Source organism: Manihot esculenta, chromosome 5 (genome assembly GCF_001659605.2).
Source record: "Manihot esculenta cultivar AM560-2 chromosome 5, M.esculenta_v8, whole genome shotgun sequence".
NCBI lineage: Eukaryota > Viridiplantae > Streptophyta > Magnoliopsida > Malpighiales > Euphorbiaceae > Manihot > Manihot esculenta.
Genome location: NC_035165.2, coordinates 10,984,449 through 11,002,798, shown reverse-complemented (window position 1 = coordinate 11,002,798; position 18,350 = coordinate 10,984,449). Strand labels below are relative to the sequence as shown.

The 18,350-nt window shown below is 32.7% G+C and overlaps 2 protein-coding genes across 4 annotated transcripts; one reads left to right on the top strand and one right to left on the bottom strand.

Annotated features, from left to right (window-relative positions):
* Window positions 1-6,482: 6,482 nt before the first annotated feature.
* LOC110614830 (magnesium transporter MRS2-5) lies at window positions 6,483-12,071 on the top strand. The gene is made up of 7 exons (XM_021756508.2): window positions 6,483-6,624; window positions 6,814-7,418; window positions 7,920-7,990; window positions 10,676-10,804; window positions 10,890-11,234; window positions 11,596-11,643; window positions 11,724-12,071. The coding sequence occupies exons 2-7, from the start codon at window positions 6,983-6,985 to the stop codon at window positions 11,952-11,954; spliced, it is 1,260 nt and encodes a 419-aa protein (XP_021612200.1). The 5' UTR covers window positions 6,483-6,624; window positions 6,814-6,982; the 3' UTR covers window positions 11,955-12,071.
* A 538-nt stretch (window positions 12,072-12,609) lies between these two features.
* LOC110614333 (probable inactive purple acid phosphatase 1) lies at window positions 12,610-17,006 on the bottom strand. Of its 3 annotated transcripts, none has more exons than XM_021755846.2 (12): window positions 16,666-17,006; window positions 16,473-16,564; window positions 16,308-16,374; window positions 16,072-16,194; window positions 15,628-15,720; window positions 15,258-15,387; window positions 14,781-14,862; window positions 14,399-14,531; window positions 14,098-14,303; window positions 13,895-14,020; window positions 13,347-13,656; window positions 12,610-13,039 (listed from the first exon to the last, which is right to left on the bottom strand). In XM_021755846.2, the coding sequence occupies exons 1-12, from the start codon at window positions 16,966-16,968 to the stop codon at window positions 12,734-12,736; spliced, it is 1,971 nt and encodes a 656-aa protein (XP_021611538.1). In that variant the 5' UTR covers window positions 16,969-17,006; the 3' UTR covers window positions 12,610-12,733. The 3 variants fall into 3 exon arrangements, with proteins under 3 accessions (XP_021611538.1, XP_021611539.1, XP_043812941.1); XM_021755847.2 differs by having other exon boundaries at window positions 16,473-16,558; XM_043957006.1 differs by lacking the exon at window positions 16,072-16,194.
* Between the last annotated feature and the right edge of the window lie 1,344 nt (window positions 17,007-18,350).

The following is an 18,350-nucleotide window of genomic DNA, read 5'->3' as shown; positions in this document are numbered from 1 at the left end:
TCTTAAATAGAGGAATGTAATTAATAAACTAAATAATTTTTGTATAAAATTCTGAATTTATTTTACGCCGTTTCCTCATGAGAATTTTATAAATACCTAAACCAATACAATGATTTCTATTTTTGTTGCAACAAACCAAACCAGAGAGTGGCTTAGTGGACCAAACAAAACCTTAATTGAAGTTTCTTCTCATAGTTCATCCAGCTATCATATAGATAGAGGTTTGAATTTAATTTGATGTTCCAGCCCCTATATAACAACTGAGTCTAATTCTGTTGTGCCAAACAAAATTTGAAATTAATTAGAAATTCGCAAACTGAACATAATAGACACCAGGTATAACTTCACTGATCTAGCTAGGATGAGGATCAATTTGTTAAAACTGTGTTAAAGAAAAAAGATTCCTAATCTGTGTAGGAAAAGAAATATTTTTTCAAGGTAAAAATAGCCACAATAAATGGATAATATTTAATTATATATGATTACATTTGACAATAATTTTGAAAATTGTGTTTAATTTTTTATTAATATTCAGTAGAAAGTGAAATTATAACACTTTTTATAATGTTTATTAATTATTACCTGAATAATTATATTTACTATAAATAATTACTACAACGATTAATATTATAAAACAGTGTTGCATATGAGTGTCGATAAATTTAAAATTCAATGAAATAAAGAGATGATGATATGTAGATGAGAGTTTAATTTATGAAAAGGTTAATAAATTATTCGTAATTGAGAAATAGATAATTCTATCAATCGTAATTGAGAAGGAGATCAGGTTGATTTTACAATTTTAAAAATGTTGAGAATTTTTAGAGTTATTTTTGAATTTTTAAAATCTGATTTTTTTAAAAATCTCTCTTTATAAAATTAGTGAAAAGTATTAATAATCGTTTTGGTGTATTTTGACAGGTCCTTCTATTTGATACAACGATAGAGTATTATAATAGAAGTGTAAAGTGACTCATTGATTCCATTGGAATCTGCGTGCTTTAATGAGATTGGTTTGTACGCTCGATATATGAGTAGGTCGGAAATATTAGAGATCAGACTTGTATTCCATGATGAGTGATCCTCCAGCAAAATAGTTGAATCAGACACGTGTCACCATCTAAAAGATTCATCATTATTATATTATAAATATATAAATATTTAATTAACGACAAACACCTAAGATTTATTATAACATATATATACTTTGTTAAAAATAAAAATATTATGAAAAACTCAAATTATTCCTGCATTGAGCTTAAAAGCATCGTTTTCTCTAATCATGAAAACTATTTAAAATTGATTTTTGCATGTAAAGAAAATAATTTAAAAGATTATTTTGTTAAAATGCAAAATATTGTGTAAAAAATATTTGAATTATTTTATTTACAAGCAAAAATAATTTTAAAAATAGTTATAATGATTATGTATAAAATATATTTATTTGAGAAAAGTAACAAAAAAGTTTTTTATGCAAAAATAGTTATAATAATTATATATAATTTTTTAATATTTTCTTAAAGCATCAAAAAATTATATTTTATATATCACAAAATTATGAAAAAGCTTTTGAGCTTCTCAGAATATTATTATTTATCTAGTGTCAAATTTTTTTGCGTTTGATGCAGGTTTGAAATTGAATTCTAAGGGATTTATCTTATTAATTATAATTCAAATAGTTAATTTATTGTCTTAAAAAATTATTTATATTATTTATAAGCTGATATCAATATATTTACTGATATTTTTTGGAAACTAAAATAAATTATACTTGTTAATATAATAATTTATTTATTTAACTATTTAATTCAAATTAAAAAATAAATATAAAAGTTTGGCTAAACCCTTGCCTGGCACACCATACAATCCTTCTCAACCGATTCAAGTAAATGTGAGAGCAGTAAATTTGGACCTCATTTGAAAATTAACGAATTTAATGTCTATTAATTAGATTTAAATATTCATATTTAAAAATTTTTATTTAGATTGGATTTATATAGATTTATATGGTCTCTGTTATTAAGAATCTATATAGACTCCATCGATTTTTCCTAAATGTTCAATATGTTAAAAATTGTGCAAATTCTAATTAGGTTTTCCCACGTAAATTTGGAAAATTTTTTTAACACAGTTTTGGCAAAAAAATTTTTAACACAGTTTTGGCAAATTGCCCTAGGATAACAGAATAAATGTAGATACATGGGAGGAATTTGCAATTTAACAAAGCCTAGAAATGTTGAAAATTGCAGTTTATCTATTGGCGGCGTCCCAATTGAACAGGAAGGAAGGTTGAGAAGACTTGAAAAACGTCCTAGCTCCTTCTCTCAACAACAATGACAACAGCCACTGCAAGCACCACCACATCAACAACAACCACGAAAACAAGAAGAACAACTCCGTCGATGACACGAAGTACAGTTACGAGGGTTGCATGAAGAAAAGCTAAAAGGGAGACATGAAATAAACCTAAAAGGGTTAAAAGAACAAGAAGCACACGGGCAACAAGAACATGGGCAACATGAAGAAGAAAAACTACACGGGTTATCACAAGAAGAACAGTTACAGGGGTGACAACAAGAACTACTACACAGATTGCACGAACGACAGCAAGACGGGCGACATAAGCAGCTGCATGAAGAGCAAGAGGAACAACAAGAAGAAGGACTGCATGAAGAACAACTACAACACTGACATGAACAACAACTGCAAGGATGACAAGAAGAACTACAAGGACATGAAGAACAGCTACAAGGGTGAGATGAAGAACAACATGAGGAACAGCAACTACAAGAGTGCCATGGAGAACAGCTACAAGGGTGAGATGAAAAACAACATGAGGAACAACAACTACAAGAGTGACATGAAGTGCAGCATAAAGAACAACTACAAGGGTTACAGGAAAAACAATATGAACAACTGCAAGAAGATGATTTTTTAATTACTTGGTGAGGTGGTGGAGTTTTGGGAGCTGATGGTAACTTCGGAGGCGGACGAAATCCCTTTGGAGAAGTATATACCGCAGCTGCCAAACTGCACATACAAAGAAGTTAAATTTTGATGAGTTTATACATGCAATTAAATGAGTTATAATGGACATAACAGGTAAAAAATGCTGAAGCATAAGTGAATTCTAAGTGGTTGTACAATAATAAAATACAATAGAATTTATTATTTATCAAAAAAAGTTTGAAAGCTTTTAAACGAAGAAAAATAGTTAGATGGATCCGATTCATCATGAATCGAAGACACATGAAGGTGGATTTCATATAATTTTTTCACAATGAAATCCACTTGTCTATGTCTAGAGTACATAATAGACCGGGTCCAAAAAATTATTTCCCTTAAATGAAAAGATGGGATAGAAGCATACGTGGTGGGGGAAGGACGACAACAACACGAGCACCAACACAATCTTCCGGGACTACAGTTCCAACAGTAACAGAACGAACAGGTACATTTAGAACAGTAGCATCTTGGCCATGTACAGTAGCAACCTGGCCAGGTACAATAGCATCCTGGCCAGGTACAGTAGCAAGGGGACCATGCACACTTCCTTTTTCTGCAACAGACAAAGGTCTAATTCCTCAATTGACAGAGCACTGGATTTGGGAAGTTCCATGTAATTATGTCTCTATATGTGCGTGTATAATGTGAAGTAGATGACTATATCTCTGATTTACATGCACAAGTGCATACACACCCAATCCAGGCATCTCTGTCAATTTGGAATCACACAAATGTCCGCAGATCAAGTGTGCATGTAATGTGCATGTAAACTAAAGATGAAAGATAAACAAGATTTGATTTTTTGCATACCCTAATTTGATTCTATCACCTTTGTACATATATACCTAAGTTTTATGAAAAGCTTCTACAGATTGAGAATGAAAATTAACTTACACTGGAAACGCGAAAGAGTTATCGCTTTCTCCACTTTCATCTGAACTTTCGGAGTTCACGGATCCAGCGGACTTTTTTTTCTTTTTTTCGTTTGGATATTCAACATCACCTGGCTTTGTTGCATCTTTGGAGGTTGTCTCATCTGCTACTCCGGCTGCCTCCTCACTCTTTTCTATTTCAGTAATTTCTTCTCTTCTTTCTTCTATGGGCACTGAAGGCTGATTATCTGCGTCCGCCGCTGAAACGCGAGTTTCATTATCCACCACTGAAACGGAAGAGGATGAGCTGACTTGGGAGTCTACTTCTGCAGTGTGACGGTCTCTGGAGAAACTAGGTGCTAATTGAAGGCTAAACAATGAATCATTAGAAGCAATGCTCCAATCAACTGGTGATGTCTTGTTTGATTCAAATACAGCTGATGGAATCCTCAAAGGATCGTATCCTTCTCCTCCTGCCGATGATCGATCCATGGCTTGCATTGGTGGGGATTGCATCATCGTCGCTACATGCCCATGATGGGATTCAGGAATAAAATCAGGAATTGCAAATGTTACTGATTGATTTGCAAACCCATTATTAGTGTTTCTTGATTTCGAAGCATGGTGACTCTGTGAAATCCCGTTTGCTCCAACTTTTGATGCAGGCGAAGAAGAAGCATTCCTGGATTCATTAACATTTTTCCCAAGAGGAGGCAAGCCATCATCTGGCGGTAAAGTTGACGAAGAAAAAGACAGAGACACATCAGGGGAAGAAAATTCTTTAGCAGGCGAAGAGGAATTGGAGGAAGAAGATTTAATGGAAGGGGACCCAAGATGATCTCTTCCATTAACAAGATCTGAAACATTTGAATTCAATTTCTTACCATTTTCTTTTGCAGGCGTTGCATTCTCCATATGTTCACTGATTCCCAACACAACACCATGTTTTAGATTTCCCTCATCAAAATTACTTCCTCTATTCTCATCGCTTTCATTCACAATTGATTTTACTTTCGATTCTGATTGCTCTCTGCTTCTGTTCTCCCCTTTCAAGCTCATTTAAATTGAACATAAGAACAATTCAATTCAGCTCCTCACTCTTTTTCCCCCTTCAATTCTCACCTGTAATTTGAGATATTTGATCCGTTGCCATGCGAAGTAAAATCCAAAAACAATTAAGGCAACGGAGCAGAGAAGATCATTAACCTCTATGCGGCCAGACGATTCTGACCTGAGTGAAATAGATCGCCGGATTTTCACCGGCGATCCAAGCTTCTCTTCTCCTATGCTAATGCAATTCTAAACCTCCCTCAATCTATCATTCACTCAAACGACATTTACTCAAATGAAATAGTCAAAAAGATAAATTAAAAAAAGCCAAAAATAAATATAATTTAAAATAAATGAAAGAACACCGATCTTTAGCCTTTAAATTACAGGTTTGATTTTATTTCTCTTTGCGTTATTTTTTTTTTAAAAAAAAAAAGGGAAAAAGGGTGATTAAGGGAAAATGAGATAAAAAGGATTAAAATCTGACAACGAAGACATTACGACTAATTGCGAGAATTAGGGAGATTGTAATTGTAACTAACTAAATGGGTCTTTCGCGCCACTGATTTGATTCTATTTTTTGAATTATGCTTATCCTATCACATTGTGCCACGTCAATGGTTACATATTTTGTTGATTTTTTTACGAACACTCCGGATCAAATGCTACCTATTGTGGAGTAATTTTATAGGAAAATAAAAAATAAATTAAAAGATTTAAGGGAAAGTAAAATAAAAATTAATTTAATTTTATATTTTTTAATACACATGTCAAAATATAAATGGATTGTCATACTTAATTAGTGTTGCTGAGTATTTTATAGTTTCTTCCTTTATATAATTAGAGTTCAACATTCACTAGTTTTAATTTTAAATTTAATTAAATAAATTAAAAGTTAAAATTTTAATATTTATAAAATTCAAACCGAACAAATTTTAATTAGAAACTGAATTAATTTGATTCGATTCGATTTAAATTTTTAATAAATTTTATATTTTTTAATTTTTACACTTTATTTTTAATATTTTAAAATTTAATTAAAATATTTTAATTTTATTATAGCTAATCTCTATATATATAATTTCTATATTATTAAAATAAATATTATTATTATTAATCGGTTCGATTTGATTTTTTTAATTTTTTTATTAAAATTAAATCAAATTAAAATAATTAAAATTTTTAAAATTAAAAATCAAACCGAATTAAATTAAATAAAAATTAAAATTAAAATTTTAAATTAATTTAATTTGGTCAATTTTTTTATTTAAATTGAATAATGCTTATTTTATATGTAATGCAATGTAATCGCACAATCCATCAAGTTAGAAGTGTGTGAGTATTACAAACTGTATAAAATTTTAAAATTTTAAAGAATTATGTATTTAATTAAAATATTTATAAATGAGCTATAAATAATTAATATATTCATTTCAAAAAAAAATAATTAATATATTAAATAGTGAATTATAAATATATTTATTATTAAAATTACTAAAAAAATGTGGTAGAATTATAAATAAACACGTGCCAAACACCCTCTTGGATGTGGGCAAGAATTGCACCAAATTGGAACTTGTTAGTGGTGGCTATACAACTCTCAGATTATTATCAGCTCAGTGTGTACGGTCTCTTCCTTCAATTTGACAGACTCACTCCTCTCCTTCAAGGCTTCAACCCCTGCGCTTTATCATCAGTTTGGCTCCTAACATCTGAATTCTTAATCTCATTTTTGTTCTTTGTTCCTCTGATTAATCATTTTTGTTCTTTGTTCCTCTGATTAATCGATAATTTTGATATAGATTTATATTCACAAACATGAATTGTTCAAGGTCTTGATATTTTAATTTTCTGCTCTTATTATTTGTTTGTTCTCTCTCCTCAGGTCTCAACTCAGAAATGCATGAAGAACATGAAAGACATCAGTAATTATAACAGTTATTTCCAATGTATTCAATGACCAATTCAGGCTTAAAATCATTAATGAACTCTGGTTCAGTATCCCTCTGGGAGAATCTGGGTTGTTACGTAAATAAGGAAAAAATCGAAGTCACATGGAAGAATCACGAGGTCGACGTCTACCTGATCTTCCAGAACTTGCCTTTCCAAATAATACTGGAAAACTTAATTTGGATGGGTGTGGAAATGGTGTTTCTGGCTTGCCAGGCCTGAAGAAGAGAGGTCATGGACATGGAAGCAGATCTTGGATAAAGATTGATCAGAATGGTCACTCGAAGATTTTGGAGCTTGATAAGGCTACTATAATAAGACATTGTTCCTTACCTGCTAGAGATCTACGACTATTGGACCCACTTTTCATTTACCCTTCAACTATTTTAGGACGGGAGAAAGCAATTGTGGTCAGTCTTGAAAAGATTAGATGTATAATTACAGCTGATGAGGTTATCCTGATGAATTCCTTAGATGGATGTGTTGTCCAATATGAGTCAGAATTCTGCAAACGTCTCCAGACAAACAAAGATCAAGCTGGTAAAATACATCTAATCTTACATGCTATATTCATCTGAATTGTCTTAAAACTTCCAATTGTTTTTCTGCCTAGTTGGTACATAGACGAATAAGCCTTAAAACTGCTTTTGCAATATGTAGGCTGGGAGGAGTTTGTTGAAGGACTTCCCCCCTCTTTTTCGGTCTTTCCATTTATATGAGCAAAATACAAAATATTGAATAAGAAAGGATGATATGCATAATTTTCTTAGTAAATGTGAATATCACAATCAGTACCATTTAATGAATATCACAGTCAGTACCAGGAGCAATTTAAATGAATATATATATAGCAGGCAATAGTGTGATATATGCTGTTGTGGACTATGTTTTAAGGTAAGTATATGGAGATTGCAATAGGTCTATAACGTTTTTTTTCCTTAAAATAGAATATTAAATTCTATCAATCTCAATGATTGGTTTTTATTCTCGAAAATGGAACTGATTTATGTCTTGCTCATTGGTGTGGCGATTTTAATTCAGAGGATTTGCCATTTGAATTTAGAGCTCTGGAATTGGCTTTGGAATTAGCTTGCATGTCTCTTGATGCTCAGGTATGTTATAATCTTCAACACTAGCTAACTACAGAAATGCTGCTTCTTTTCTTTCCTTTCTTTTCTTTTTTGTTTTCAATGTAAGAATTTTTTTTCTTCCAATTATAAGGGGATATCTCGGGATATGATACATGTAAGTTTGTTAAAGTGATTTAGGCTTACCATTTATAAAATATCTCCCAAATCCCAATAGAGAATCTTCTTAAGTTGCGGCTTGCAATTTCATGAGGTACATATCTGAACTCTATCAGATGTAAAACTCTTTTTAGATTATTCACTTCATTATAACCTTTAGCCATTCTCGACACACATGGAGCTAGCAGTTTGGGATTGAGGTGAAATGAAGTTGAGTTGACTGCTTCATTAAAAACTTTACTGCAATAACAATAATATTTCACAACAAAAGTAAAATGAAATATATAGTTTGTCAGAATTGAATAGGAAAGGTGGTAAATTGGCTCACAGTGTATCGGATATGGATTTTTGCACTCTTGAAGCTTAATAATGTCAATTTACAAGAAGGAAACTTGGGATGTGGAGAGGACTGTTTTTGTGATAACATGATGAGCACTAGACCTTTGGAGAGACGTAGAAGGCCTTAGAATTGACTTAGGAACCTTGGGTGTATGGGGTGACCGTATTTCGGTTTTAAGAAAAAAACTGAACTAATTTCATTTTTTCAGTTCAGTTTTGGTTATCATTTTGAAAAATTTCAATGTTTTGGCTCTATCCCTCGTCCCTTTCTCCTCCTTTCCCTTGATTATCAATTTCCCATTCTCATTTCCCTCGATTATCAGCTTCTCGTTCTCATTTCCTTGATTTTTGGTTTCAGTCCTAGCCTTCTTCAATCATAGTTTTTCATTCTCGCACCATCACACGTCACCATCCTCCTTAATGTGTGCTGTTAACCTTGCCACACCTTGATGCCTTCACCAATCACCATGCATGGAATCGCTGCTGTACCATTTCAACTACCATAGGACCACTCTTCACGACTTCAACACAAGGTCTCTCTCTCTACACCCCACGAGCTTTGATTTTGCAATAATTAATCTTTCGGTTAATAATTTTTATGTGTTCTACTACTCTTTAGGATTGTTGTTGAAAAGAGGGTTATGAGTTTTTAACTTTGCAATTTGTTCTTGAAATTTGCATATTTTGTTGTTTGACTCTCAAATTTGCAATTTTTGGATATGATTGCGGGTATTTTTAAACAGATAAATTGTAATATGAGGGGGTGGGATTGTAAATCTCCATTCTCCTTTCACTATTTTGGCTGCTGGATAATTTGGGGTAATGAGTGAATTGCAGACTGAAGAGATGGGGTTTCGGGAGCAAGGAAGACAAAATAGGGTAGGGGAATGCAGAATAAAAAGGGGCATCTTTGGCTTTCTCTATGAAGTATGAACTGGCAAACCAAACTGAACCAAATCGAAGTTATTCGGTTTGTTTCAGTTCTTATTTTGTATAATTTTGGTTGGTTATTCAGTTTACTATTTGGTTCTGAGTTTTTTCTATGATTCATTTATTTATTTATTTATGTTTTGGTTCAGATTTAGAACTGAACCAACCATTTGCAGACTCCTACCTACATGAACACAAACAAACCTTTGTTTGATTCATATCTCCCAATCCGTTTGGAATTCCTGAGAGCGTTTTAAAGTATCATATGCTAGATATCTCAAGCTTCTGATAATAGGTCATGGGCTGAAAACCGGTGAGAGATGAGAGGGAACTAAGTTCTGAAAGTTGAAGTAGAAAAGTTGCCCTTGGTTGGTAGGTTAAATCTGATATTTGCCTCTTGTTTTGCCCATATCTAGAGTTCCACATATAACTTTGATGTAGTGTTTGTTGCATTAGAAACTAGACATCCTAAACTTTTTAGTGATATGTGGATCACGTAAATTCAAAGTCGGATGAGGGAAATATGAGCATTTAAATTCGGTCCAGTACATAGGATCCAGAGAAGGGGCATGCATCCCTATTTGGGCTAGTAAGTAGCATCTAATGGAAAAAAAAAAATGTAAGCTTGCTGCTGGAAACTCAAAAGGAAGTGCATACACCTTTCAATGGGTGTGTGCCCCTACTCATTGGGTCACACCTCTTCATGGTACTCATACGATTTTGAGTTCTTTGTTCTTTGGTTTGATCTACATTTGTTTCCTTTCAACTCCCAGAAAGCGGTGTATCCTTTCCATGGATTCACATCTCTTGTACAAGAGGATTTTATCTCTACTTCATAGGTGAAAGACCCTTTGATTGATAAATCTAAAATGATATGAATAAATCTTTTTTTTTTAATATTTGCAATAGTTCAAATGCTAAGAATATGTATTATATCTATGATCATGTCTTGAACCCATATAAATGTTATATATGCATTTAATGACTTCAGCATGCGATAAAAGGGGTCTAGTCTGGTGCAATGATAATAATTTTCAGGCTGACAAGTGCACATGATGGGGTTGAATCTTCTTGAGAGGAGTCCATTTACAAATGTTTGAAAAGATAAGGACCATGTTCTGATCATCTATTTCTGCACTTTGCTTGGAGTTGACTTTCAGTGGAATGCTATTAGTACATGTTGTGAATGATCATTATACTAACCAGCATTTGTACACACAAAAAGGAACTTATAGCAAAATTGCTTAGGTTACTTTTTTTTTTTTCTTTCGGGTTTGACAGGTACAAGAACTGGAGATGGAGATTTATCCAGTGTTGGATGAACTAGCATCATCTATTAATACTCTTAATCTGGAATGTGTCCGCAGACTCAAAGGCCACCTTCTCACATTGACTCAACGTGTTCAGAAGGTACATAAATATTTCTTTTCTCACTTCCTCTATTTGTGTTAGTCTGTTCCCACTTTGCCCGTATATTTTTTTTTTGAAATTATAGGTGCATGATGAGATAGAACATCTCATGGATGATGATGGCGACATGGCTGAGATGTATCTGACAGAGAAGAAAGAGAGCGCAGAAGCTTGTGCACTTGGTGACTTATATTTTCAAAATAATATCTCAGGTGAGATACGAGTGGTTTCAAAATCTGCACCTGTTTCACCAGTGAGGTCAATGAGTGGGGTTCTGCAATTACAAAGGACGTTTAGCAATGTTGTGACTTCAAGCAAACATGGAAGCTTAACTAGTCCTTCCACTAATGAAGAAAATGTTCACCAACTTGAAATGTTGCTTGAAGCATACTTTGTTGCTATTGATAACACTCTCAGCAAGTTGTTCTCGGTGAGATGTTTTCCCGCATAATTTTTGTGTTTGAATCTGTCTAAATTATTGATAACACTTTCAACAAGGATTACTGCATCACATATTATTTTCAACTTATATGTAAGCCTTGAGGCATGTCTAAAAATTATCAAGCAATCAGCTGAGTGAAAAAAATTGCTAGTTTTTGAAACCCACAAATTTTAATTAGGATATCCTGTTGGTCTAAGGCAAAGTTTAGTGCAGAATCATCCTATTCATAGGTTGCATAGAATCATGCACATGCTAAAAACTAGTCATATAATTTTGACATGGAGAAGTGTTTTCCAATTGCAATGGACATTGGTGATGCCTTGCCTTAAATTTTCAATTGGCAATGCAGCTCAAAGAATATATTGATGATACTGAAGATCTAATCAACATTAAATTGGTAAGTGGTTAATGGCTTATACGATTTATGATGCTTTTAATTGGGCAAAACAAATTTACCTTTTATTTTTATATGGACAGGGAAATGTGCAAAACCATCTGATTCAATTTGAGTTGCTCCTAACTGCAGCAACCTTTGTGGCCGCCTTATTCGCTGCAGTGGCAGGAATATTTGGGATGAATTTCACGGCCTCAATTTTTGATTACCATTCTGCATTTAATTGGGTTCTGATTATAACCGGGATTGCATGTGGTTTGCTTTATTTCTTGTTTTTGCTTTATTTTAAGCACAAAAAGGTCTTTCCATTGTAGAATATATTCTTGTTCTTGTTGAGCGTTTTTGAAAATTTTGAACTAATTTTTTTTTATTATACTTTCAGTTAACTAGATGATTGGATTAATGAACTAATAAATATTTATTTACTAACATTTTGTAAAGTGTCCATTTAATATGAATTATGTATACACACACAACAAAGGAAATAACTATTATACCCTCATTATATAAGTATTTAATGTAAATAAAACAATTATTCCCACGTTTCACTCTAATATTTTGGGTCATTTGAGAAACAAAACTCTTCTATTTAACGTCTGAATTTCTTTTCTTTTCTTTTCTTTCCATTATTCTCGATTCAAATTAGGTTAGACTGTAGCATTCTGCAATGACATTTCAGGCTCAATGGGATTAAGGCATTTTTTTTTTCCTTTTTGATATTCAAGTTGGTCATAGGAAGCTAAAGAACGGGAAAAAAAAAAAAAAAGAAACCATGGAATTGTTGTTATGAGTTGTTCTAAAAGAAGCAAATATCATACTTAGCATGAAATGGAGTCTTTCAGAATTCCACAACTACTTAGGCCGTTTAGGTTGAAGATTCAACTTGACAAAAAAAAAAAATTTCCTCAGAGGCATATTGTTCAGCATTTGAAAACTTGGAATGGGGAAGTTAAGAATTTACCTGTGACCTTATTTAGAAGAAAGAAGAATATATAAGAAACATGGAAGCAGTCAAGTTCACGGTTCTGATTCATAACATGAACTATCATGTAACAGATAATACTTACAAGTGAGTTTTATATCTATACACAAATCAAGATGCTAGTGTCTTACTTGGGCAACTATCCACAGTGCAGGCCAAGATATCCCTATAATCTCGGGATATCCGGAAAGAGTCGTAAACCTTTCCATCTCTGCTCTTCTTGTACTCGAACAACAGGTTCGAATGATCAAATGCTGTAAGCTTCACAAATCCATGATCATAGTCTTTATACAAACTCCATGAAGTTTGGAGTGTGGTATATGGTGAAAGGCTTGCTCCTGCACCACCAGCAACTACATGTATTGTCCCATTCAGGCTGCCTTTATAGTAGTGTTTCTCTTTACTGGTGCATATATTCTGTAAAAAGAAAATTAGATATTCAAATAGATTAGTTGCTTTCTATCAGTGTGGCTCATCAAAAGGTAAATATGCAAGAAATCAGAGAGTTTTATGATTATTTAGCTGCATGAAGGGCCTGTTCGGCATTACTGTTAGAACTGCTATGTTGAGAAAAGCAATTTCTTAAAATTGTAATTTAATTATAAGAACACCAAAATAATAAAACAACTTTTCCAAATTGCTTTTTTCAACAGCTTCTAGAAGGATGTTTTTTTCTAAAAAGCACTTTTCTGACCTCCAAACAAGCTAGAAGTTTCTGAAATACCTGATATATGGGGCAGGTTCTTTCATAATTGTGTACATGACCATACATGGCAATGTCAACCTTGTACTTCTGCCAGAGTTTTTGAAGGCTCTCTCTTCCCATTGGTTCCTGGAATGATCCTTCTATAGCATAAGTTATACAAGAAGAATAACCCAGTACCCGATGTGCAAGAAAGATCAGCCATGGTTGCTTTTGCCTATCCACTGAAGCTAGGCAATTCTCTATAAATTTGTACTGTTCTGTTCCTTCTCTCCAGTCATGTTCTGTATCAGCTATGCAGAACCGGAACATGCCATAGTCTGTAGAGTACCTAGTAAATGAAAATCATAACATTCTTCTTCAGCTCTTCAGCAAATCCAAAAGAAATATACATAAAAATACATAATAAAAATGCATATGAAACAGGCCAAATTCTCAAAAATGACCTGTGCTGAAGAAGAAACATGCATATTCCTTTTGTAATTGAAACAAACAATTTGTAGTTGTACAGGGAGTTGATCAAGCCAATTACGATATTTACGAATAAATCACTCTGGATATCCTTTTACCAGAACTTGGCCCGGTTCTCTGCAGGGACATAGAACATAGTCTCAGCCAAAACACCGCATTCTCCACCAGAATCCATGTTCCCATAGAAGGATCCTGTCCCCGGCCAGTCGCGCTCATGGTTACCACTGCAAGACAAATTATCAATCATCAAGTACATAGATTTCATAAATTTAGGACATGTTAAGGAGATTAAAAAACTAACCTGGCAATCATGTAAGGGACAGTTGATGCAATAGGCTCAATTTGTGCAGTAAATTGGTCCCACTGTGATAAGTATCCATTTGCATAACATATATCTCCAATGTGGAATACTATATCAATGTTATTCAATTCTTGAATGAGCTGCTTAGTGGTGTTAAGAGAACCAGGCTGAAAATCATTATATTCACAAGAACCATCAACTTCACCCTGCAAGAATAGGTGAATGCATATTTAGATGCCACTGAATTCTAAGATCGCCATAGCTGGAAAATTCAAGAAACACGTTTAAAACAGTTACGAACCTTTCCCATGTCACCAAAAATGACTACACGTTGTACAGAATTTTGTCCTGGATATGGAGATGCTTTAAACTGGTATTCTCGACTCCAAATACAAGTGCCATTGAACAATTTATGTCCAAGCTTGTAGGTATACCTACATAATCAGCAAGAGGCACATCATTTTCTCAGTCCATGTAAAATAAACACCCAAGTTCAAATCGTTTAAAACAGTGTTTATCTGATATTTCACAATTCCTTTTGTAGTCAAACTCATTTGATGAAGTGGGTGTAATAGTTCGAAACTTTTGGTCTTGATGATTATTTTCTTTCCATTGCAACCCAATATTCTGAATTCAATATTAAGGATCAAATTTCAAATACCAATACACATATAATAACTTACACTTTGTTCGGCCACAAATCCTTCAAAAAACTAGTATGTATATATCCAGGATCACGCCATCCCACTGTCCTTGCTGGTGCACCTGGGGTTAGGCATGGTAATTAGGATTTTAATCATTATTAAAATGAAATTAACTTCTAGAACATTGCTGCAAATCAGTACATAAGACACCTATCTAGAGAACATGTCACCTAACGCTTTTTCTATAAGCTCCTCACGCCCAAAATTTTACTGAATTTTACTAGTGTCTGACATATTTGTAGGAGGCCCAACATGGGAGGCTCTGATAGCCTAACTCACCCCAAAAGTTAGCTCAAGGGAGAGAAGTGCTTATGACTCATATAAGGGGCACATTACCCTTTTCCACAATCGATGTGGAATTCAACGGTAGCCATCACCTAAGATGACAAGGTTAACCTTTATAATGCTGTGTGCTTTCATTTAATTCATTAAGTCCGAAGACTCAATCTTACTCACCACACATGCTGCTTCTGTCAAAAGTCAATGTTCCAGCTGGAGAATGAATAGGATCACCTCCTTTAGGAGCCCATTCAATAAAAGGTTCTGCTTCATTGATTCCATATCCACTCGTCCATGTTACAGTCATCTGAACGTCAGGATGAAAATAATGTTACCCCCATGAACAAATGTTAGTTCTAGAACCAAATGACCAACTAACATCAGAACCTAAAAGGGAAAGGGACCAGGACCAGGAAGTCTAATGTGGAAACAAGTTTATGTTGTGATGCAAGATTATCTTTGTAGTTGTAATGTTTAATACATGCAAGAAAGGAATTATATTCTCAATTCATAAGACAAATGAACTTTGAGGAGAGATGGGATTTACTTCATTCCATGTTCTTCCTTGTGCTAAGCGTGGATAGACAGGTGCATTTGGATTTGAGAAGGCAACTGTATTTGACACCGCCACCAACTTTGGCTATTACACCAATAAAAAGAACAGAGTCAAAATATTAAAGATGATTCAGGTGCATTCTCTTTTCACATGAATATGCAAATTGTGTTAGGAGCCACTCAACAAAAATAACTGTATAAATTAAGATTCATATAAAAACACAAGGAAATACAAGGAAATAGAAGAACAAATTGTAGGTAAAAAGAACTTTAACCCCCCGTTTGGAATCAAGAATCTTGTTTCTTGCAAAATTCTTATTTGGAATAGAAGAATTCAAAATTCTTTAACTTGAAAGATTTTTATTATGTATAGAAATGAAATCATGAATAATTTGTCCTGCAAAATCATTCATGCCAAACCAGGGTAAGAGAATACATTTAAAAATCCACCAGTAAATAGAGCAAAAGAGAAGTCTGATCTCTGGTTGATCAGTTGCAGCTTCATTGAACCTTTTCCTGAATCTTTATACTCAGGACTAGAGTAATTGGCATACTGATACTGAAAATAAAAAGAGAAAAAAAAATTGAGTCATAGATTTGTAAAACGATTCCACAGACAGGAAAGGAAGCTAAGAAACAAAAACTTTCCAAAAATTAAGCATTGGAATGAACCTTAATAGGTGCAGAACACAACAGCGGAGGATAAACTCTAGGATTTTCTGAGGGACAGGAAGAAGCACTGAACAGTTCAATACTTCTAATTAGACCATTATATCATACAAAACTACAGCATAAGTAACAGGAAAGAAATCTTGGTGGAAAATTTACTTTTAGTACCTGAAATTAGCAGGAGAAAATACTCCAATCCAATCATTAACTGAAGGGACTGGATTACTGTATTCCAGTGTCACCCATCCTGAATTCTGCTCCTGAAACAAGATAGCTTTAGCCCTTAAAAACACGTCAGATTCTGGTTAATTTCATGAGCTTAATCTCTACCCTTTTGAAATTATTGTAGTAAACAGCTTACCGTCAGTCCAAGCACTGAAGGAGAGGCTTCAACATAAGCAAGATCATTAAGGGAAAAAGTTGACTTATGTATAGCAATTTTGGAGAGGGGATTATCTCCATGTGAAGTCGTCTGTTGAAGAGCTAACAGTAGTAGAATTGCAGAGAAAATCAACTTCAGTGCTCCCATTTCGAAGCTAGAAAAGATAAAAGAAGGTGAGTTCAGAAAGAGGATTTTGCAGGCAAGACATCGGAATCTTGAAGCGATTGTAAGAATACGGCATCTGCAAAGGAAGATTCTAATTTCAGCATCTTCCGATTTCATGCGAAATCATTGGACGAGCTTTTTGAAGGTTTGTTAATTTAGTTCCAATTTAGTCTTTTCAAAAATAAAATAAACATAATTTAGTGGTGGGTAAAATAATTAAGATTTTTAATGATTTTTGGACGGGTTATTTTTTAGAGTAAATTATATTTATAATAAATTTTAACGTAATTATAAATTAATGGTTAAATTATTATATAATTAATTTATTTTAATTATTATATAATTAATTTATTTTAATTATTATATAATTAATTTATTTAAATTGGAGATCAACTCCATAATTTCATTAGTTAAATAAATATTTTAAATATTTATGATGTATTATGCTAAGTGGACTATTTATCATGAGTTTTTCATTTTGTTAATTTTGGCACATTATGTATGTATTTTTAAAATAATTTAAAATAATTTCAGATGACATGTGTATTTATTTTAAATTATTTGATGTATTGAATTAATAATATTTAATTTTGATAAATTTAGTAGAACTTGAGATTAGTTTAAAGGTATAACATGTCATACAAACATGTAGAGTTTACAGTACCGTTACCGATACATGATTTGATGTTACATATTAAATTTCTCATAAGCATGGTCATAGAGCGCTACTATCACAGTTTTGACTTTTAAGCTTATTATTTAATGCTTCGTGGCCATCGTTATAATTTTTTATCTATCTAGTTTACTCTATTATATATTTATAAAATCTGAGAACTTAATTAAGATTGGTATTAAATTTTTATAAAATTATCCTTGAATATTAATATGTTTATATATATTGCATACATTAAGTATGGTGATTTGCTATGAATACAACATTTGCATTCCTATCTTATAGCAGAAAGTTTGACAAGTTTGTTATATATCATATTAATTACATTTCACATGTTTGTAATTGTTTACTTAATTATTTATACACATATATATTTGCTCTATTTTATTATTTATTTGAAATCACCCACTAAATTTTGGCTCAACGTGCTGGTTTACATCTCATGCAGGTTGTAGACAAAATAATCATTGTAGAGATCACTAGATATCAATATCAAGTATCGAGACTTTTATTATAGCTGTTTATTTTGAATTTATGAGTTATTGTATAATTATATTTTGGCATATACGTATTAAATAGAGTGGATTGGGAAGATTTTATAAGTTAAAATAATATAACCATGTATGGATAAATTTTTTTTAAATATTTGCATGTGATGATATGATAGAAAAATAACGGATGATACTGTTATGAAATGTGTGCTAAATTAGTGAATAGTATAGCAAATGACAGTCGATAGTATAATTATAAATATATTTTTTATATGTATCATACGTTGAAATACTGATAAAATAGAGAAAATTCTATCAAAATTTTAGTTTAAATA

What these genes read in the sequence shown, in the direction of transcription:
- LOC110614830 (XM_021756508.2), top strand. Translation starts at nt 6,983, where the DNA reads ATGGAAGAATCACGAGGTCGACGTCTACCTGATCTTCCAGAACTTGCC. An exon ending in GACAAACAAAGATCAAGCTG is followed by an intron (nt 7,419 to 7,919) that starts GTAAAATACATC and finishes ATTTTAATTCAG; the next exon opens with AGGATTTGCCATTTGAATTT. An exon ending in CTCTCAGCAAGTTGTTCTCG is followed by an intron (nt 11,235 to 11,595) that starts GTGAGATGTTTT and finishes TTGGCAATGCAG; the next exon opens with CTCAAAGAATATATTGATGA.
- LOC110614333 (XM_021755846.2), bottom strand. Translation starts at nt 16,968, where the DNA reads ATGAAATCGGAAGATGCTGAAATTAGAATCTTCCTTTGCAGATGCCGT. An exon ending in TGTGTTCTGCACCTATTAAG is followed by an intron (nt 16,195 to 16,307) that starts GTTCATTCCAAT and finishes TTTTATTTTCAG; the next exon opens with TATCAGTATGCCAATTACTC. An exon ending in TTTTTGGTGACATGGGAAAG is followed by an intron (nt 14,304 to 14,398) that starts GTTCGTAACTGT and finishes CTATTCTTGCAG; the next exon opens with GGTGAAGTTGATGGTTCTTG.